At 37.9% G+C, this 21844-nt stretch overlaps 1 protein-coding gene across 2 annotated transcripts in view; it reads right to left on the bottom strand.

The window, feature by feature from the left end:
• The window catches only part of LOC149220240 (U-box domain-containing protein 43-like), a 55358-nt gene extending 50928 nt beyond the window's left edge, over positions 1-4430 (bottom strand). For both annotated transcript variants that reach the window (XM_089384707.1, XM_089384708.1), the window contains exons 1-2: positions 1800-4430; positions 1243-1546 (exon numbers count right to left, since the gene is read on the bottom strand). In XM_089384707.1, coding sequence (XP_089240833.1) covers positions 1243-1546; positions 1800-3068 — 1573 coding nt within the window. In that variant the 5' untranslated portion in view covers positions 3069-4430. The remainder of the gene's footprint in view (positions 1-1242; positions 1547-1799) is intronic.
• Positions 4431-21844: the final 17414 nt, after the last annotated feature.

Raw genomic sequence — 21844 nt, 5'->3', positions numbered from 1 at the left:
TTATTATTATTTAGAGACAGGGATCCCTACGTACCCCTGTCCCCCATGAATTTCCCCAAAATTTGGGGATGCTTCCACTCATTCGCCATGTGCATCTCCCTGTTCCCACACTCCCCCATCCAAGAGACTTGGTGGAACATTGATATTACTACAGATTGTAATAATCCCTGAAAATAATAAAGAGACAAATTTCCTGCTGGAGTTTTCCACAATGGGGTCTCCAGTGAAAATTTGTGTTCTTATGTGCGATAGTTATTTATTGCACCCTTAACTTGCAATAAAATGATACACAATTACATTGTAAAGATAGACATGGCAATAACAGCTATTTCCACAAATAATATAATAACAGAAATCCATGCTGGTGACTCAAGTCAGCCATAGGCTGATCGATTACGGATCAGTTACAGTGGCTCCTTTTCATCTTCCTTCCAAAGAGAACTAGTGACATTTCCCAAGCATTGTATTCTTAGACTGTCCTATGTACAATTTGGCCTGTTATGCATGTTTTTCTAATCTGTGGGGAGTTTCCATTCAATTCACTTCCACAGCTGGGCCTTATGAATTAAGCTGAAACATATTCTAGTAACTACTATATTAATGCTGAGTTCTTAATTAAGCATGCATAAGAAAATTTCAGAGATAGATGCAATAAGGCAATCTTGTACGTTTTTCAAAGAAAATACTGAATTCTTTCCAGAAAGGTAGATGCCACAGCTGTTTATAAAGGTAGGTAATTGTTTTTTATCCCATTCCCTACTTTTAATTGGATATTATTTTTAATTGTTTTCAAATTGATATAAGTGTAAATAAACTTTAGAAAAGAAAGAAACGGGTGAAAAAATCAAGCAGTCTTTCGGATACCACTAAATTTTGAATATTCTCTAAATAAAAGAAAATGCTATTGAACATTAGCAGATGGACCCTTTCTTGAGAATGTATTGCCAGGTGCTAACCAGAGTTTTACTGAGATGAATTGGTTAAAAAATAACAGCATGTGCATAGCTTCCTTCTCCCTGGACCCTCCCTCATATAACTGTATGGATTTCACTTGCCATTCACACTGGAATCACTTCCCATGGATAGCATTACCTTAGCTTTCTCAGTTTCAAGCTACTGAGACTCTAAGCTGATGAAAAAGAGGCATCCTAACATGTGTTACTCTAATATGTGTACCTAGAGCAATATAAATATGAGGTTTGTATTTGATGATTCCAGTAACTCTAACAAGCAAGGACTTACCTTCTCTCAGGTTCTGTATCAAAGGCTTGAAATAGTTCGCCTGTGCCATTTGCACTACATTATGCTCACTGTATGGGAGATTCTCCAGAACTTCGTTTGCATCCTTGGCAGCTTTAGGATTGTCACTATTTGACATTGTTACAAGGAGGAGGATACAACCTTGTACCTTGCCAATCTGTTCACACACAGCCATATCCTTTGAAAGCTCTAAAAGCAATTCCACGGCTTTCATACCCTCTCCAATATCACGTGCAAGTGAACGAACAATAAAATCAATAGCATGATCCACCTCAGCTATTTTCACCTGTAAGGTAACTGAATTAGTTAATTTCATAATAGGTGAAAAGTTGAAAACTGTTTTTTTCTTCAGCACATACACCTCTAAAATAGAGATTAAATTCACTTTGATGCTTACAGCTTGATGTAGAACGAGCTATGGATTTGATCAGCTTTCCATGACCAATATGACATATTTCAATTAAAAAGCAAATATTGCATCTTTCACATCTCAACAAAAACCAAAGAATAAGCTTGCGATATTCGTATCAGTAACTTACCTTATTATGACTGTTGTCCTTTATCAGGCTACAAAGTAATGCTAGTGTTTTGTTCCTAATCAATGGCTTATTCCGTCCCAGAAGGCCAACTAAAATATGAATGTAACCTTCTGCTCCTATCCATTGTCTGTGCTTTTCTTTCTCCTCGCTTAACCTTAGTAATTCATTAAGAGCATACAGCACAGTCTGCTCCTCATCAAAATCCAGATTAGGTTTCAATGAAGCTATTGTGACCATTGTATTTCTATCCTTCCACTCTTCTATAGACCTTCGGAGTATGATATTCGGTCTGAGCTCTTTACTGATTAGCACCTGATTAGTCATGGGACAAGTAGTGTGCCCCTCTGCAAACCATCTTTCAATAGAACTTCTATCAAATGTTTGACAAGAAGAAATCTCAACAGGATCTTCCATTACCTCTCGAGAAATTGGACAGTAAAAGGATTGTAAGGGAGGCAAAGAATGACTTCCCAAAGAGAGCCTTTTCTCGTAATATATCTTATCCCTCTCTTTGGCAGAAGATGCCACATCTGCACAACGAAGCAATCCAATGATTTGTTCCATTTGCAAAGCCTCTGCTTCATTTTTTTTTCTCAATATGGTATCTTCCATATCCCTTTTAAACTCTTCATATTCTTGTTTCAAAGCCGATGTATCAGTGGAAACTCCCACTACTTTGGCAATCTGCAAAAGTAATTTATTTGCATAAACACTATCAGTATGCCTTTCTCTGATCCCAGATTCAATTTTATCAACAATTTCCTCTTCTGCCACTGCTGCCTTGAACTCGGCATTCTGCATATCCTTACAAAGCTTATCAGTTTTCTGTCTAATAGCCAATGACACATCCAATGCTGAAAGAGGAAGCAAACTCAGAGCATGTCCAATTTCCCTCGTAATATCTTGCAATTGTTTCACAATATTCCTACAATTGAGAAGAAGATAAAACTTGCTCTTTTGTGAACAAGTATCAATAACATTCTTTGCGGCCTTGAGTTCCCTTTCCAAAATCCCAAGAGATTGTCTAATAGTCTGAGTTTCCCTTACATTCTTATTATTAAGCTCTGTTAAAATAGGCCTAATATTTTCCAGATACTTGGAAAGTTCCCTGAGGCTCTCTTGGTCATAAATCACATCTTTTGCAGCATGAATGGTGTCTCTAACTAGCACTAAAACTTTGGTTATCAACTCAGACACTGGCGCAAGTGCTGCATTACCAATTACTCCATTAGAAGCGACTTGACTAATTACTCCAAGAGAAGACATCATTGTTCAAGTTTGCTTGCTGTGCATCCAAGGCAAAACAGGAAGAGATAGATAAATTATACAAGATCTTATCCAAATTTATGGTGATTTCTTCAGTTTAGCCACTGAAAGATGTCTAAATTTAGAGTGAAGAAAACAATGCCCCACTATGTAACCATTTATATATCATATGCGGCTGAAGGGCTAACCAAGAGTTAACCTTTCAGCCAGGACCACTGAGTAAAACCTTCCAGGACCAACTCTTCAGCGTGGCTGTTGGCCGCTCAACCAGGGCATGTACTATTTCAGAGGTGAAGATTGTCTCTGAAACGCCTGTATAACTGAGAGCATGCCTAGAACAGACAATACATGAAGGTCACATGCCTTCTCCCAATTCATAACTGGTTGAAGAGGTCGCCAAGTTCTAAATATCAATATCTATACCATGTTCCATGTATGAATCTTATATTTTTTACAACTCAATCAAAAACCAGAACTGGCGTCTTTCTTACAAGTTTGTTGGAGCCTTGGGAAAGTGATTATGAGTTCCTAAATAGTCTGTGCAGACCAAGCATGGGGTACTCAACGTAGTTATGTTTGAGCCTTAAACTTTGCCAATTCCAAATATAAAACCGTTCGCAAGCTTGACTGTCGGTGGTGAAATTATATTTTATATCGTGTACCCACATATCACCACAACTCATTCAGCATTAAACAATTACTCTCGAGCCCAACTGTAGGTAGAGAAATTCTATCTTATATCGTGCACCCACATATCACAACAACTCATTCAATATGAAATAGGCCACCCACCAAGGATCTGCTCTTAAAGAACTCTGTTTCAATCAAAACATTAACCAAATCGTTTACCTGATTAAAGTATAGAGACACCTGGTTTGCCTGAATTCCGAGCTCCAGATCCTAATTCTTTTCGCATTCTCCCAATTTCTCGCCAGAATTCACCCCAAGCAAATTCTCCACAATGGGAAATCACCCGAATTCCATTCGCGATGCTTCCTCGAACTTTCTGAGCCTCGAATTCGATAATATTGGGCAGTTCTGAGTCATTTGACTGCAGAAAATACCCATCTTACAAGGCTCCGAGCTATTTCGGAAAAACCCAGATGGCTGATGGAAGGACCTAAATGGCTGAAGAAACTCGCGTTTCACGCTGAAAGGACTCGTTTACAGACAGGAAGTCAAAAGAGTCGTTTCAAACACTGCGTGACGATCGGCACGCGGCCGGCCTAACAAATACCGTTATTTTTTAACGGCGTTCAGACACTCCGCCGTGGCCCGTTAAGCTGACCTTGTCCGCTTATAACAGGCGCCATCACACCTGGAAAATCCGCTTCAACTATTTGAAATTGAAACGTTATGATTAAAAATTAAAGGGACAACAATTTTTTCTTGTGAAGATGCCAAGAACATGAGCAATGCTCAAGTCGTTTTCATTCTCCTCTGGCACTCAGAACCAGATATTGGATTGATTGATGTTTACCACATTGGTATCTAGGCTAAATGCCAAATTATCGATAATTGTTTAATTTATTAATCCAATTTGAATAGAACGAGATATTGGATTGATTGATGTTTACCACATTGGTATCTAGGCTAAATGCCAAATCATCGATAATTGTTTAATTTATTTATCCAATTTGAATAGAATATGTATCCGTGCTGTTGTTTAAAGTTATTTTCGGTATGAATATAAACTATAAACCCCACGCCGAGGGAGGAAAAAAAAAACCAATATTTCCATATTGATTAGTTTTGTGAGAGTAGTTTTTTTTCGGGGGAAGGACAGCTTCGCTGAAGAAGCAACATATACAATATATACATCATCTGTATATCAGATTTGAAATCAACATCTGTTGCGCGCAGGCAACACAGCAAACCGACAGAGCGAGTGAAACACAATGTTACACAATGTTACAATAAGCTGCAGAGCAACGCATCATGCAAAGTGAATCGAACCTGGGCGGGGGGCCACAAGCCAACCGTCCCAACCACCAGGCCAAATGTTCAAAAAAATAGTGGAAATTTTGGCATGATTTTTGCTAAAATTTGGCAGAATTTTGGGAAATTTGGATTGTAGATGCCCATAGGGTTTTTTATGGTACTGAATCCATTTTTACTATGAAAACAATTCAAACACTCTTATGATTAGATTTTTTGGAAAAAAAACTGCCAAATTCCGGTTAAAAATAATTTTCTGGACGAATTGGTAGCCTTGGTAGACACACTCGTTGCAGTATTGTGATATTTGCAATATATTTTGAATTATTAGGTAAATCTTCTTACCTACACTAACTTGCATAAATTTTGATGGACACTAACTTTGATAAATCTGCGTATTTCTGTTTTCAATTCTATTTAAATTTAGGCAAAGATATACTTAAATTATGGTGAGCATTAACTCCTCTTAGAGATTAAAGAACTTTTTCGGTGATAATCAGAATTTATTTGTCACGTTTTGAACCATCCAATGTGGTTCATCATCTAGGCAAGATGGAGAATCAGATCTTGGCATTAGATTAAATAGCAAGAAATTGATGCAAAGACAATTATAACGACTACAAAATAATTGCTAGTGGCTAAGAAAACACTGTTGCTAATGAATAATAAAAATAAAATGTCAAATAAAAAAGGGTCAAAAGTCAATAATAAATTAATAAAGATACCCAAAATCCTCCATATAATCAAATGATAGGGGTTAATTATGAATATTTATAATTAAAGAATTTTAAAAAAATTATAAAAGAAACCCAAATATCTAACCCAAAAAATGAATAAATAATATAAATAATAATAAATAAATAGGATCATAAAGGTATTGGAACTCAAAGTTTATATATAAATTAATTAAAATTAAATTAAATAAATAACTTAGAAATGAAAATTAAAAAAAAAAAACAAAAACAAATTTTTAAGTAAATAAAAATCAAAGGGAGGTAAGGGCACGGATTTAACAACTACTAATTTTACAGTTATCGTCTCTATTTAAATTACTAGGCCTTCTTTCCATCTCTATCGCCTCCCTAAACTTTCGATGATGAAAATGATCAACCCTTGCAATGCCTTGAGCTTCTTTAGTGCATGCACCTGTGATGTTTTGTCTTATCTACATGTTCAGCTAAAGTCAGGAACAAGACCTCCAATGTTTGATCAATGTGTTGTTTATTTACCTAAAAAAAAGAATGTCTAAATAACTTTTTGATTGTCCACATTTACTAGCCATAAATTTATATGATTTCTTTAATTAATAATGTTTTTTATTTTAATAATAATAATAATATAATTTAATCTTAAAATTAAAGTTAAGGAGATATTAAATTAATATATATGATATTTTTGTTTGTAAAAAGAGAGATCCATTTGACATAGCAATTTGGTTAAAGTTTATAAAAGTATGCATATACTATATTCCTCGATATGACGGCCACTCAAACTTTAAATTGAAAAATCAAGAATTTGTATAATATTGTTATGGAATTTTCAGAATCATTTTTTCAATTATTTGAATTTGATAATATCTGAAGTTGAAGTTTTTGTTGAGTCTTGAATTAATCATTTTCAGGAATATGAATTGATTTGAAATTAAACTAAATATTAAAACATATTTTATTATATATGTAAGTTAAATAATAATAGAATTTTTATTGTGTCTAAAATCTGTATGAAATTTATGTCGTGTTTATTAAAGAAAAGATAACTAATCTCTTTCTAATGATTTGGTTTTAATTTAAAACTAATTTCAATAATATTTTGATCAATTTTTTTATTAATTAGTTAATTTTTTAATTCAGGTTTTTTTTGAGATATTTCAGTGAAAAATACATAAAGAAATTATATATCGTGAACGCTGAGAGATATTTCGGTAAAAAACACATAAAAAATTATAAGTCGATGTGTTTCTAAGTAACTAGTGTGATTCATCTTTAGGACAAGATGAAGAACCAAATCATGGCATTAGATTAAATAGATGAAGAGAGATGTTTTCTAACTCTTAGAATATAACAAATATTTTTGACTAAAGAATTATCATTAATTATTTTTAAAAAATAAAAATAAAGAAATAGATGGAATTAGTTGTAAATAAAAAATTAAATTAATTTTATTATTATTATTATTTTAATCAAAACGAGGGTGAGTAATAATAACGTCAAACTTAATTATTCTAAATAATAAAACAGTAATAGTAATAAAAAAATAAATATATAAAATAAAAATAATAATGTCAAATTTAACTATTCTAAACAATAAAACTAAAAATAAAATAGTAATGAAAATAAAAATAGTAATAAGAAAATGAAAATGAGAATAAATAAAATATAAATCAAAATAATGAATTAACTCAATTTTATTATTTAGATCCAAAAAATAAAATAATATGGTCCAACCAAAAAGATAAATAAAAGAATACCTGAAATTTTGATTAAAATAAATAAATAATTAATTAAATCTTATAAAAACTTAGGAATATAAGGTAGGGATCCAACACATGTTAATACTCCAACCATCATCTCTATTTAGATTGATAGGCTTCCTTTCAATTTCCAAGGCCTCCCTAAGCTTACGATGATGAAAATGATCAATCCTTGTAATGACCCTCGCCCCTTCAATGCAGATGTGTCTTTTCTGTATGTTCTACCAAAGTGGAGGAGCGGGACCTTCCATGTTTGATGCCAGCTGCGTGCTCAAGAATCTGATTGATTGAACAACCAGTTTCACCAATTACGGAGTCCCACCGAAACAAGAGATGACATAAGCACATTTCACATCTTTAGGGTTCACAGGGTCCTTCACTGATCTTAGGGAGTTTCGGATAGTGTTTAGGGGCCTAAATGTCGAAGGATCCTTATGCTTCTTCAAGATCTTAGCAATCTTGTATGTGATTCCTTGGATAAACGGAAGATGCACCCCTGAAAACCGATCTTTAATATCATTTTTAATCCTAAGACCTTTTTCAGCCTTAAGGAAGTGTAACACCCTACTTACACATCTACCCAAGTAACTAGCCAACCGAGGTAAACATGTGACGAGAGGCTACTATGATTGGATTCGACATCCTATGCGACCTTAAGGAAGTGGAATCGACGGAACACATCAACCAACCTATCCACATCAACAACAGACCCCTCAGGAGACATGTCAGCCACTCATGCATCTTGTCCCTGGTCCCACTGATGTTTTGGACATCTTAAGCCTCAATCACTCTCATGCTATAGGCATGAAATCACCTAGAAACCCAAAGTCGCTCTCACTGGCTTGGCTGCTAGCGTCCAAAAACCCAATTTGCCAGTTCTATGCCAGGGTCCCCGAGATTTGAGCCACCTTTTCAGGACCAGAGCCCAGGTCACTGCCCATAGTGGAATGATAGCTTAAGATCAGTCAAAGAATAGGCAAACAATGATGCAAAAAAAATAAGTTAATCAAAGACCTTAATCAGATCCCTACTAGCCATGGCAGGCTTTTCATCAAACATGTCGCAAGCATCTAATCTACATGTGTAACCAACAAAATTAAACATAGGGATCTTGTACTTATCTAAGAATCACTAAGAACCATTGTTCCCTCGTGCCATTTGTTGCATTACCATCTATTAGGCCATAGATACATTATCCATTCATTTACAAGCGAAAACATGTTGAGAGCCATACATAGTTGTTGTCATAAAACACACATATAACCAACATTATAGCAATAGAAATACTCATGAAAGTACAGCCATATAAATCAAGCTTTTTTCGTACTGAAAAAAGTACAGCCATATAAATCACATATAATCCATGAAAATGCTCATAGAAATACAAGAAGAAATAACCTTTCATTAATGATGCAAAAACCAAACCGGAGATGGAACTTTCACGTTCCACCCGACCATAGAATGGGTGAGCCAGATCTCTCTTTAGCCATTCACCCCTGTGCCATATTCAAAGCATGAATATGGGACTCAAACCAAAAGAACCAACTAGGGCATACCGAGGCTAAACCACCTCACCCTCATCAATAGAAACCAAGCTTTACCGTAATCCATCTCGGATCACTAGGCCAACATAATGAACACATCATAACAGGCTTTACCGTGATCTCCACCCGATCACTAGGCCAAACAAGCATGGATGCCACTAGATTACTCCACCTGCACCGTGAGGAATTTTCTTGTCTCCCAATCTCTCAGGCTTTACCGCAATCCAAACCCAAATCACTAGGCCCTAAACCGAGACGTACTCTCCAAGATTTATTGCATATCCCAAACCTGGTATTACTAGGCCCAACGGAGAGCAAACCACCTCTTGGCTTTACCGTATATCCTACCATTCACCGGCAAGGATTCCTAGGTCCACTGACGCAACACAATCCTGACTTTACGCAACCCATAGTCTGGCTCAGGGGTCACTAGGTCAGTGGCTTTACCATGATCCACAATCTGGTTTAGGGACCACTGGGTCAGTGGCTTTATCGTGATCCACGGTCTGGTTCAGGGACCACTAGGCCATGTGCTCTATCATTCATAGATCCACCCCACTCAGCTTCGAATCCATCCGGCAATCCAACTCAACCAAAACATGAAAGCCCCATCACACCATGATTATTCGGAAACGGCAAGGCTAGGCTGAAAACATTGTTACACCTAGAAAAACCCATGCCATAACAACAAAAGAACCACATGCAATACCATGGATGCCAAATCTAGCAAGGAAAATACACACGCAAATAAATACTTGCAAAGAATCATGTTGTAGTTGTTGATCCTGCTTTTCCCTGCTTGATCTTTGCTTCCTCTTGTCTTCTTTTCCTTTCTTGCTCCAATGCCAAAGTGCTCCAAGAAAACTCTAAGTGTCCAAGAGTGAGAGAGAGAGAGAATAATGAGAGAGCTCCAAAATTGAACTAACAAAAGGTTACCAACTGATCCTCAAAAGCCTTTTTATGAATGAGGCCTCTATTTTCTTCATTTTCCATTATTTTCCTTCAATTTCTTCCTCACATGCAACCTGTTGCCTTTCACCTTCCTTTTCTCCTAATTTCCATTGTTTTCATAAATAAATGTGCCAAAAATACCATTTTGTCTTTCCAAAGCCTTAGTCATTGCCTTTGCCAACTTCCTTGGCCATAATAAACCAAATGAACACCCCCTAGGATGTCTTTCCCAACATTTAGCTTGGAATAAGTGTCCCATCAACCGTGGTTATTATTTTTGCCTTTATTAACTTTTATTACATGGAATTTTCATGAGGGTTGTTACAAACTCTCCCCTTTGGGGAACACCATCCTCAGTGTTAGACCACACCAAGACCTCAGCAAAACACTAAAAAGAAAACATACTGCTCATGGATCTTTATAACATAGCTCGATGCAGTATTTACAATGATCACCCTACTAAAAGAAAATCATCATGACGGCATAACAACATGACACCCATACTGCTTATTGGAGCTTTATGACTTAGCTCATGGCGATATTTACATCCATATACATATGTACATATAGAAAAATCATCAAAACATATATTGGAACATATACCAAAATCATACCAAAACACCAAGCCAAAATTGCTTTACCTCAACCAACAAACAAGGAAGGATACATATCCCGCATCTGATCTGTCATCTCCCATGTAGCTGCATCAGGCCCAAAGTGCTTCCACTGCACTTTAACTTGCTCGATTTCTCAATTCTGGAGCATGAGCACCTTTATCTACAATATACACTGAGGCTCCACTGGAATTCTCCATCTGGTTCCATTTGCAATACAGACCAGTCAATCATATGATTAGCATCCTTAACATACTTCTTAAGTAATGATACATGGAAAACATCATGGATTTTCACTGTCGGAGTCAGTGCAAGTCGATAGGCTACTGGCCCATTCCTCTCAATGATACTGAAGGGTCCAGAAAACCGCGGTGCCATCTTGGCACATGATCCAATCTGTAAGGAGCTACTCTTCGATTTGATGCACAAGTACACTTGTCCCCCAACCTGGAACTCCTTGAACAACATGTTTTGATTTGCATAGCTCTTTTGCCTATCATGTGTTGCCTTTAGGTTCTTCTTGATCACCTGCATTTCATGTTCCATGTCTGCTAACATCTCTGGTCCAATCAACACCTTGTTAACCGGATCACTCCAACTGATGGGAGCAACTTTGCCCATACAAGGCCTCAAAAGGACTCATCCTTAATGACTCTTGATAATCATTGTTGTATGTGAACTTTACCAAGGGGAGATACTATTTCCACTTATGTTGCCGATGCATCACATACATCCTCAAAATGTCCTCCAATATCCTATTGACCCACTATGTCTGTCCATCTATCTGGGAATGATAAGTTGTGCTGAAGGCCAACTCTGTGCCCGAACCTACAAATAACTCCTTCCAAAACTGGGAAGTGAACTTCGCATCCCTGTCTGACACAATATTCTTTGGAACACCATGCAATCTAACCACATCTCTAATGAATACCTGTGCTACATCAATAGCTGAGAATGTGGAATTCACTGGAATGAAGTGTGCAACCTTTGTCAACTTGTCCACAACAACCTTGATGGAATCATGTTGTCATATTGTCTTAGGCAACCCTATGATGAAGTCCATGGAAATGACTTCCCATTTCCACTCTGGAATCATGATTAGTTGTAGTAGTCCACCTGGATGTTTGCACTCTGCCTTCACTCGCTGAAAATCAAAACACCTAGCCACAAACTCTACTACATCCCTCTTCAGATTCGGCCAATAATAAAATTTCTTCACTGCAGTCAATGTCTTTTGATAACCCGGGTGACCTTAATAAGGTTTCGCATGAAACTCTCTCAATATCACCTTCTTGAGCTCATTGCTATCTGACACATATATCCTATCTCTGAATCTGACCAATCCATCCGCTGTAAGACAATAATCCATATCATGTGCACCTGTGCGTGTACTTGTACTACCACCTGTACCTGTACCACTACATGTACATGTACCTACACCTATAATATCACATGTACTTGTACCAACACCCTGCTGCAACCTGTGCACAATCTCCATGTACCTGTCATCCTGCTGACCTGCTTGCAATATGCTATCTTGTAAGTCTGTCCCATAGGAGCTCATATCTGCCAAGTGATTTACCTGTACCCGCCTGTTGAGAGCATATGCCACCTTGTTTTCTTTACCTTTGATGTACCTAATCTCGAAATCAAACTCACTGATCGTGGCCAATCATCTAGCCTGCCTGGCGTTCAGATTCGGCTGGTCAAACAAATACCTCAACCCAATATGACCACTCATAAGTACAAACCTCCTACTAAGAAGATATTGCCTCCACATCTTCAAGGCATATATGATCATTGCTAACTCAAGGTCATGTGTTGGGTAGTTCTGCTCGTGCTCATTCAGTTTCTGGGACTCATAGCATACCACCTGTCCATCCTGCATAAGGACTCCGCCAAGTCCTCTCTTACAAGCATCTTTGCATACTACAAACTCTTTGTCTTGATCTAAAATCTATAGCGTTGGTGCATGTGTCAACAATTGCTTAAGCTGCTCAAAGTGAGCCTCACACTCCTTTGTCCATTCAAACTTCTTACCTTTCCTTTGCAAAGATGTGATAGAATAAGAAACCTGTGAGAAGTTCCTGATGAACCTCCTATAATAGCCTGCCAAACCCATGAAAGATCTCACCTCATCCACACTCTTAGGAGCTACCCACTCTATGATGGCCCTTATCTTCTATGGATCTATTGCAATGCCTTCCTTGGAGATAACATGTCCCAAGTAGTGTACCTCACTCTCAAAGAAACTACACTTGTTGAGCTTAGAATACAATTGATGCGCTCTCAACAACCTCAACGCTGCTGCTAAATGCTCGACGTATTCTTCCTCATTTTTAGAATATAGCAATATATCATGAATGAACACAATAACAAACTTATCCAAATTAATACGCAATGTGTTATTCATCAAGCACATAAATGTAGCTGGAGCATTAGATAAGCCAAATGGAACAACAACAAACTCATAATGCCCATACTTGGTCCTGAACGCAGTCTTGTAAATGTCCTCTTCTTTGATGCGTACCTGATGGTATCCTAATCTCAAGTCTATCTTGGAGAACACTATTGCTCCCTTCACTTTATCGAACAAGTCATCAATCCTCGACAACGAATATATTTTGTTGATGGTCACTTTGTTCAACTGCATGTAGTCAATGCATAATCTAAGAGTTCCATCTTTCTTCTTCACAAACAATATCGGTGTGCCCCAAGGTGATACACTTGACCTAATGTGTCCCTTGTCCAACATTTCCTTCAATTGTAGCTTTAACTCAACTAACTCAGGTGTGCTCATCCTGTAAAGTGCATTTGATGTTGGAGTTTCCCCTGGCACTAACTCAATAGAAAATTCTACCTCCCTGTGAGGTGGAAACTATGTAATTCCTCAGGAAATACATCCTGAAACTGCTGCAAAATAGGGTACCTGCTAAACACATCTGCATCCTCAACCTCCTTACCCTTATCACTAGAAATGTGCACTGCAAATAACGCACACCCTTTCCTGCGGCTACGCTTTGCTTGCATAATTGTCACCATCCTAACTGATGTGGCTTTCTTCTTACCCTGTAAGACTCTTAGTTCCCCATTTTCATCAACACACTCAATAGCTTTGTCATAACAGTGTACCTTGGTTCTATGAAGATACAACCAATCCATGCCCAACAACATACTCTATGATCCCAACGGTAATACATTCAAATGTGTTGCAGTAGGCATACCATTCAAATAAAATGCACAAGCTCTTACCCAATGATGCACTTGATTATTTGTATCTGTAGCCAACTGCACTAACCAAGATTCTACATGCAATTTTTTACTCAAACCACAGTTATCCACCAATTCAGGACTAACATAGCTATAATTAGATCCAGGGTCAATCAAAATAGAAATAACTTGATTACAAAGCTTACCATCCATCTCAATGATAGATGCCTAATGGTCTACCTGCCTGTTGTCCACTGCTACATAAATACGCGAAATACTCTGACCAACATCCCCAACAGTCAGTGCCTTTTGTGCACTATATATTTGAGGCCTACCACCCTGATTCCGTGGACAATCTCTCTTAAGGTGTTCCTTGCCACATGTCCAACACTCCAACCAACCAATACCAACACCTCTATGCTGATGTTGCAACTCATGTCCCTGTCTCACTGCATTAAATCTCTTTTGCGATGCCACATTCTCTTTCTCATCTGCATGATAAGTCCTTGTCCTCTTAGGCTGCCATTTACCTTTACCTTTGTCTTTTCCCTTCCATCCTTGTTGAGATTCATTCTTACGCTTTGATTTTTCATATCAATGCTTCAGTTTCCCAATAACTTCCTCAAGTGATTGAGGCTCATCATACTCAATCCGATCTCTAAATGTTAATTGCAATCCACTAACAAATCATTGAACTTTAGCCTTATCATCTGTAAGATATGATACATACCTCAATAGCTCCAGAAACTTGGTCATGTACTCTTCATCTATCATTGATCCCATATTTAGCTCATAGAATTCCTTGGCCTTATTGTCGTAGTACCTCTCTGACAAGTACTTCTTCCTGAAAATCCTCTTGAACTCCCGCCAACTCAAATCATCTGTCCTGATGTCTCTGACCCGCTTAACATCTTCCCACCAAATGTTTGATTTACCTTTCAAGATGAAGATTGTTACTCTGGCCTTCATGTTATCTGTTTACTCATGCAACTCAAAGAATTTGTTCATCCCAAGTATCCAAACCTCTGCATCTTCCAACTTCTTCACATCTCCATCAAAAGTAGGTGGCTTCACTTTCTTAAACTCATCTGGTAAGTATCCCCTATCATTCCTCTTGTAAGGATGATAGCGATGACGACCATGATGTTTATCAGAACCAGAACTAGAATAGTACATGTGCTCATCACCCCTTCTATCCGAAGTGTCCAACAACCTTCCATCTCTCACTGTATCATATCTATCTGACCTGTGTCTATGAGGAGACCTATTGCCATATGCCCCATTAGTTCTATCCTCATGTCCATAGCTAATCCGAAGTGGCCCTTGTCGCTACAAGTATGATAAACTCTGAAGGAGTATAGCATTAACCTTTGCTTGTTTCTCTTGTGCATGTATGATCCGGTCATTATCTACCTTACAACTCATTATCTCTTCCTTCAAGCTTCTCAATGTGTCTGCCAAATCAGAAGAGTGCCCCACACCACGCTACCCATCTGATTCATAGGGAGATTCTATGTAGTCTACCACCTTGCTAGCCAGTTTGTCTCTTTCCTGCCATGCATAATATGTCAGATAAACCAAATCACAATAAATCAATGTACCTTAACATAATTCGGGGAAGATACCTTGCTTGCAAGATCAACAATCAGTGGAATACATGTATAACATAAACATAATAACATATAGACATACGCAATTAAATGCATCAACACATAAACAACACTCTAGTTAGGGTCCAGTCATCATTGCAAGGCCATATCAACAATGCATGTTATGACCTCATGCATGACAACAACCATTACTCCATTCTACACATTGCCACATGCAACCATCAACATGCATAAGTAATGCCTAATCAACTACACATACACATAAACACATGTACTTGAGCATAAGCGATCAATTCTTGTAATCAACCTACAAGACTGATACATGTAATCAAAATATTCAAGAATGCACCTGATATACAAGGATGTAGTCAAGCAACATATAATCAACATGCAAGTGGCATATAACCATATGCAACCAGTCATATACTCATGACGATGCATTCCACAAAATCAATCATCAAGTTCCTCATGACAACCTTACTACCATCATGATCAACATCAAGCAAATGCAACAAGCACATGGAATGCAAGTGTAAGAGACACACATGCAACTGACATGCATGCATGACCAACACACACCACCCATCCAGTCTGAGGGGTGAACCATGCTATGGTACCACTCTATAACACCCTCCTCACACATCTACCCAAGTAACTGGCCAATTGGGGTAAAAATGTGACGAGAAGCTACTATGATTGGATTCAACCTCCTATTTGACCTTAACGAAACAAATCAATGGAACACATTAACCAACATATCCACATCAGCAACAAACCCCTTAAGAGACATGTCAATCACTCAAACATCTTGTCCATGGGTCCCACTAATGTTCTGGACATCTTAAGTATTAGTCTCTCTCATGATATAGGCATGAGAGTGTCCAGAAACCCAAAGTCGCTCTCACAGGCTTGCCTACCAACGTCCAGAGACCCAATTTGTCAGTTCTGTGCCAACGTCCCCGGGATTTGAGAAACTTTTTTCAGGCCTAGAGCCTAGGACACTGCCCAAAATGGCATGATAATTTAAGATCAGTCAAATAACAGGGAAACAATGATGCAAAAGCAATAAGTTAAACAATATCTTAATCAGATCCCTACTAGCCATGATAGGCATTTCGTCAAACATGTCGCAAGCATGTAATCTACATGTGTAACCAACATAATTAAACATATGGATCTTGTACTTATCTAAGAATCGCTAAGAACCATTGTTCCCTCATGCCATTTTCTGCATTACCATCTATTAGGCCATAGATACATTATCCATTCATTTACAAGAAAAAACATGCTAAGAGCCATACATAGTTGTTGTCATAAAACATAGATATAACCAACATAATAACAACAAAAATACTCATGAAAGTACAACCATATAAATCACATATAATCCATCAAAATGCTCATAGAAATACAAGGAGAAATAACCTTTCATTAATGATGCAAAAACCAAACCCGGGATGCAACTTCCACGTTCCACCCGACCATATAATGGCTTTGCCAGGTCTCTCTTCAACCATTCACCCCCGTTCCATATTCCAAGCATGAATGTGGGACTCAAACCAAAAGAACCAACGAGGGCATACCGAGGCTAAACCAACTCACCCTCATCAATAGAAACCATGCTTTACCATAATCCATCCCAGATCACTAGGCCAACACAATGAACACATCGTAACAGGTTTTAATGTGATCTCCACCTGATCACTAGGCAAAACAAGCATGGATGCCACCGTATTACTCCACCTACACCGTGAGGAATTTTCTTGTCTCCTAGTCTCTCAGGCTTTACCGCAATCCAAACCCAAATCATTAGGCCCTAAATCGAGACCCACTCTCTAGGCTTTACCGCATATCCCAAACCCAAGATTACCAGGCCCAAAGGAGAACAAACCACCTCTTGGATTTACCGTATATCTTGCCATTCACTGGCAAGGATTCCGAGGCCCACTGAGGCAACACAATCCTGGCTTTACCACAACCCACAATCTGGCTCAGTGGTCACTAGGCCAATGCCTTTACCATGATCCACAGTCCAGTTCAGGGACCACTAGGCCATGTGCTCTATCATTCGGAGATCCACCTATTGAAGGAAAGTGTAACTAGGTTCGGTCTTCATAAATGTACTTTTGATATTTGTACTTATTTAAGAAAAGAAATATTATTTTATAATATATGTCAATGAGTATCTTGCTCATTGAAGTAGGTCTAGCACATGTCAAAGTGCTATAGGTGAGTCAAATAGTCAAAAGGAAATTTTGAAGGCCTTAAGGGCATGTTACACCATGTACAAATATATATTAAAGTTAAAGGGAAAAACCTCCAAGAAAAGTCAAGTCCACTACTATTTTATGGCACCATCAAGAAGCTCCTTCAAGCATTCTACACCACCATGGAAACTATCTGAATTCTGCTCAACAAATCAACCACCAAACTACCCTCAAAGTTGGCATACAATTAAGACGACAAGTCGGCCTACAATTTGGCCTAAATGGAGGGAGATTTCTCTATTTATATACGTTGTCCACTCCAAATTCAACGTACTACTCAAGCTTTGAAATCCGCAAGAAAAGGAGAGGATAAGAAGGACGAAGGAAGTCGAGGAAAAGGGTCTACTAGGGAAGTGAAGTAAGGAGAAAGGACAATGAAGGTAAAGAACTGTTTTCTAAGGTATACATAGTCACACGTGCAAGGAAATTAAGGACAATATGCAGCTATAACAACAGTGATATCACAGTTATATATTCTTCCTTGTTTGGGCTAGTAACTAGGCCTACAAGGCCTCCTATTCCAGCGTGGAAGAAAGACACTCAAGCAAAGAAGAGAAGGGAAGATAACACCTAGTAATCCTCCCACACATGCAAGAAATTAGGGCAGCAGAACAGTCATACACTCAAGAAGGATTTCGGTTGGTCAAAGTTGAAGTACACTTGAGCAAGGGATAGAATAAGAACATCTTATCTAGAAGACTCACTCAAAGAAATTCTATCTATAGAAAAGATTCATAGTAAGAGACAGAAGTGTCAGAAGAAGGAGGATGAAGTGTTGGAGAACAAAGTACCAGAAGAAGTGTCGAGAAATAAGGTGTAGAAAGAAGGAAGGACTTGACTTGTGCTTGAAGGATCTCTTTGTCAGGGCTCTAGGGTTTGGCATTGATCAATAGAAACTTCAATAAGAGAAATTCACTAAAGGGTTTTCCTCTCAAGAGAAGAGAGGTTTTGGCCTTGACAGAGAGCCAACATCACGTGTTCTTGGTTTTTTTTTTTGGTAGCAGTTTGATGAAGTACACACATATGCACTAATAATAATAAGAAGAAGAATAAGCTAAAAAGAAAAGTAAAAAGACTCCACAAATTGTTATCAAGCAACGAATAATCACACTACACTACTTTGCCCTAAATTCTTCAACATGGTATGAGAGCAAAGGTGATGCATTAAGGAAAGGGCAACTCAAGGACACTCATCAAGAAGAAGCATCTACAAAGTTGAAACGTCAAGCCTAGAAGTCTCAATCACTTCAAGGTTAAGAAGGGTATACAATCCATCATTCATCAAGAAGGTCTACAAATCTAGAAGAAGAACCTTATATAAAGGCATCTACAAAGAAGAGCAGATTGAAGCAGGACCTACATCAGGCTACAAATCTTTAAGCAAATCTCATCATCAAGCAAGTCCACTTGGAGAAGGCAACTTGAAGTACATTAAGATCCTAGGAAGGCAAGCCATCAAGTCTTCAAGGAGGAAGCAAATCCATTACATCTCAAAGTCTATCAAGTAAGTACATGTCCCCTTCTGAATATACATCAATGTCTTTTTGCAAGGAAAGCAAGAAATTGGTAGGTACCAATAACTTTCTTTCATGGAAGAAGAGGACTTATCTACTTCTCAAAGAGAATGAAATCCTAGAACATATCAAAGGGAATATCACTATCCCTGCTAAGGAACAGACTCAAGCCTTAGCCAAGTACAATAAGGACGAGACAAGATCTCAAAGGATTCTGATAGAATCAATCAAAGACTCTCTCATTCCCTATGTCTCAAAGTTTGAGACATCAAAAGAATTTATGATAAGCTAGTAGAGCTATTCTCAATATCCACAACCGGAGAAGTAATATCTCTGAGGAATGAATTATGGAATAGCTCCCTACTTCATGAAAATCTCTTAAATGAGAGATCAACTTCATGAGCTTGGGAAAGTCATGCCTGACAGAGAGATGACAATTGTAGTACTCAATTCTCTACCTGAGGAGTGGGGAAACTTCACATCAAGCATATATGCCAAGAAGGAAGCAACCACTCTTAGTGAAATGTGGTATCTATGCAAAACAAAGGAAATCAAACTTAAGGCAAAGGAAGATGTGGGATCAAAGGAGCAAGCATTTGCTACCATGGCCAAAAGAAAGGGTAAATTTGGAAAGTTTGGTCCATGAAGAACAAACATCAAAGACATGTCCAAAATCCAATGTTTTGGATGCCAAGAATATGGACATTACAAAAGGAATTGTCCTAAGCTTAAGAAGGACAATGACAACAAAAGAAAGAGGGAAGAAGCTCACATAACTCAAGAGATTAAAGAAGAAGGAAATAAGCAAAAGAAAGAAGATCCTTCAGATCTCTACTATGAATAGGTCAAACTCTTTACTTCTAGACTTCTTTCAAACTTTTGAGTAGTATAGGAGCATGTAGGAATAGAATAATAATGCATGGCTAGAACCATTCTCTAGAATCTAGAAGCATGATGTACATAGAATTATAGATACTCATGGAGATATAGCATTTATAATATATATAAAAATGCATGGGTAGAAATATCTTCTAGAATATGGGAGCATGATAGTTATAGCTCAATATATTCATGCAGAAGAAGCATACGTAGTATAGGACCTCATCCATGATGAAAGAAAAAATTGATCATGATTTAAGAATTTTAGAAGACCTCCATTATCAAAAAGAAAAGAAACATTTGCAAGGCAAGGATCTTTGAGATCCTATTATGGAATCTTCAAAAGAAGGTTCATGAACCAAAACAGATGTCTCATTGGGAATCCCATTCATGGGATTCAAGAAAAGGATGATATGCAGGAAAGCTAAGATGAAGCAAGAAGGGCCACACTAAAGGATGATCAAAGGAGAATCAAGATGAGGTAGGTATGCATTAAAGTTTAGTCATGTTATCATTTGTATATTATTGAGTCATGGGATAGTTCTATAACATGATCAAGCATGAAAGAATCTCTTTTACCAAGAACATGCTCGAAGGCATGTACCACATTGCAATGAAGGTTAACAAAAGAATATGCTTGCATAAGGAGCATAAGACTGCTGACTGAGAAGCAAGAAGAAATGCTGACAAGTCCAGGAAGAAATGAAGGAATGATCTCACAAGAAGCATTAGATGGTTGACCTATCTATCTGATAAGAAGCAAATGAAGAAAGAGATAAAGCATGTGGAAGAAAACCATGATCACCGAGAATCGCTATCTGACAAGATACTTTGAAGGCAACTCCCGAAAGAAGGCAAGACAACTCTGATAAAGGAAGAAAGGACCCTTGACACCTATGAAGGCCTTGGATATATAAAATATGCAAATAACTAATTCTACTATAGGAATATGTCGTGATGAAGAAACCATCCAACAAAAAGCAATATCGGGATGAAGTAATGATGGACTACTAGGTCGAAGCATGTAAACAAGCAAGTACAATGAAGCATCCATGAGAAGAATATTATGAAACATGGACAAGATGACAAAGAAATAGCCAAGGTGACAAGAAAACCTTATGTATGAAATGAAAGCCACGTTCCTCAAAGGAAGTAATGACATGACAAACCAGGGAGGAAATTGATCGATGGATGGTGCCCTACGTAGAATAAGTTCGAACAAAGACTTCATGACATCAAGAAAGGAAGGAGATCAAGCAGCTGAAAGACCCACGAAGAAGAAGTTGTTGAGAGTCCCCGGTTAAGAGGGAGTTCTGACAGGTCCTTGATCAAGAGGGAGTTTTGGATCACCCCTGATTACAAAGGAGTGACTTCCATTTCATGGGTCATGCACTAGACCAAGACTAACAGTGGTAAGTCTAGATGAAGGCCATGAATGGAAATGTAGACACAAGATTGACACAACATTCTTATCTTCACTTGGGAAGAAAGAATGGGAGGGTTGGGTAATCATCTGGCATCTGACACTCTTTGAGGATGTGTAGGGCATCCAAGACAAGAGTAGGCAAGAGGATTGATATTCTTTGAGGGCTAGGAACCCAAGATAAGAATAGTCCTAGAAGGTCATACTCGGAGAACACCCAGGTGGGTATGTGCCTTGAGAGACAATGATGAAGGTGTCTATAAATCATTGGTATCACCAACATTGTAGTTCATGGTCTCGTAAAGAGATGGAGCTGTTAGTTAAGGCCTCGCACTATGACACTGCTGATGGATATTATG

Source organism: Pinus tabuliformis, chromosome Q, assembly GCF_031772625.1.
Source record: "Pinus tabuliformis cultivar Carrire ecotype Pingquan chromosome Q, CPIR1, whole genome shotgun sequence".
NCBI lineage: Eukaryota > Viridiplantae > Streptophyta > Pinopsida > Pinales > Pinaceae > Pinus > Pinus tabuliformis.
The sequence above is the reverse complement of the archived record's forward strand: the minus strand, read 5'-3'. Positions and strand labels throughout refer to the sequence as shown.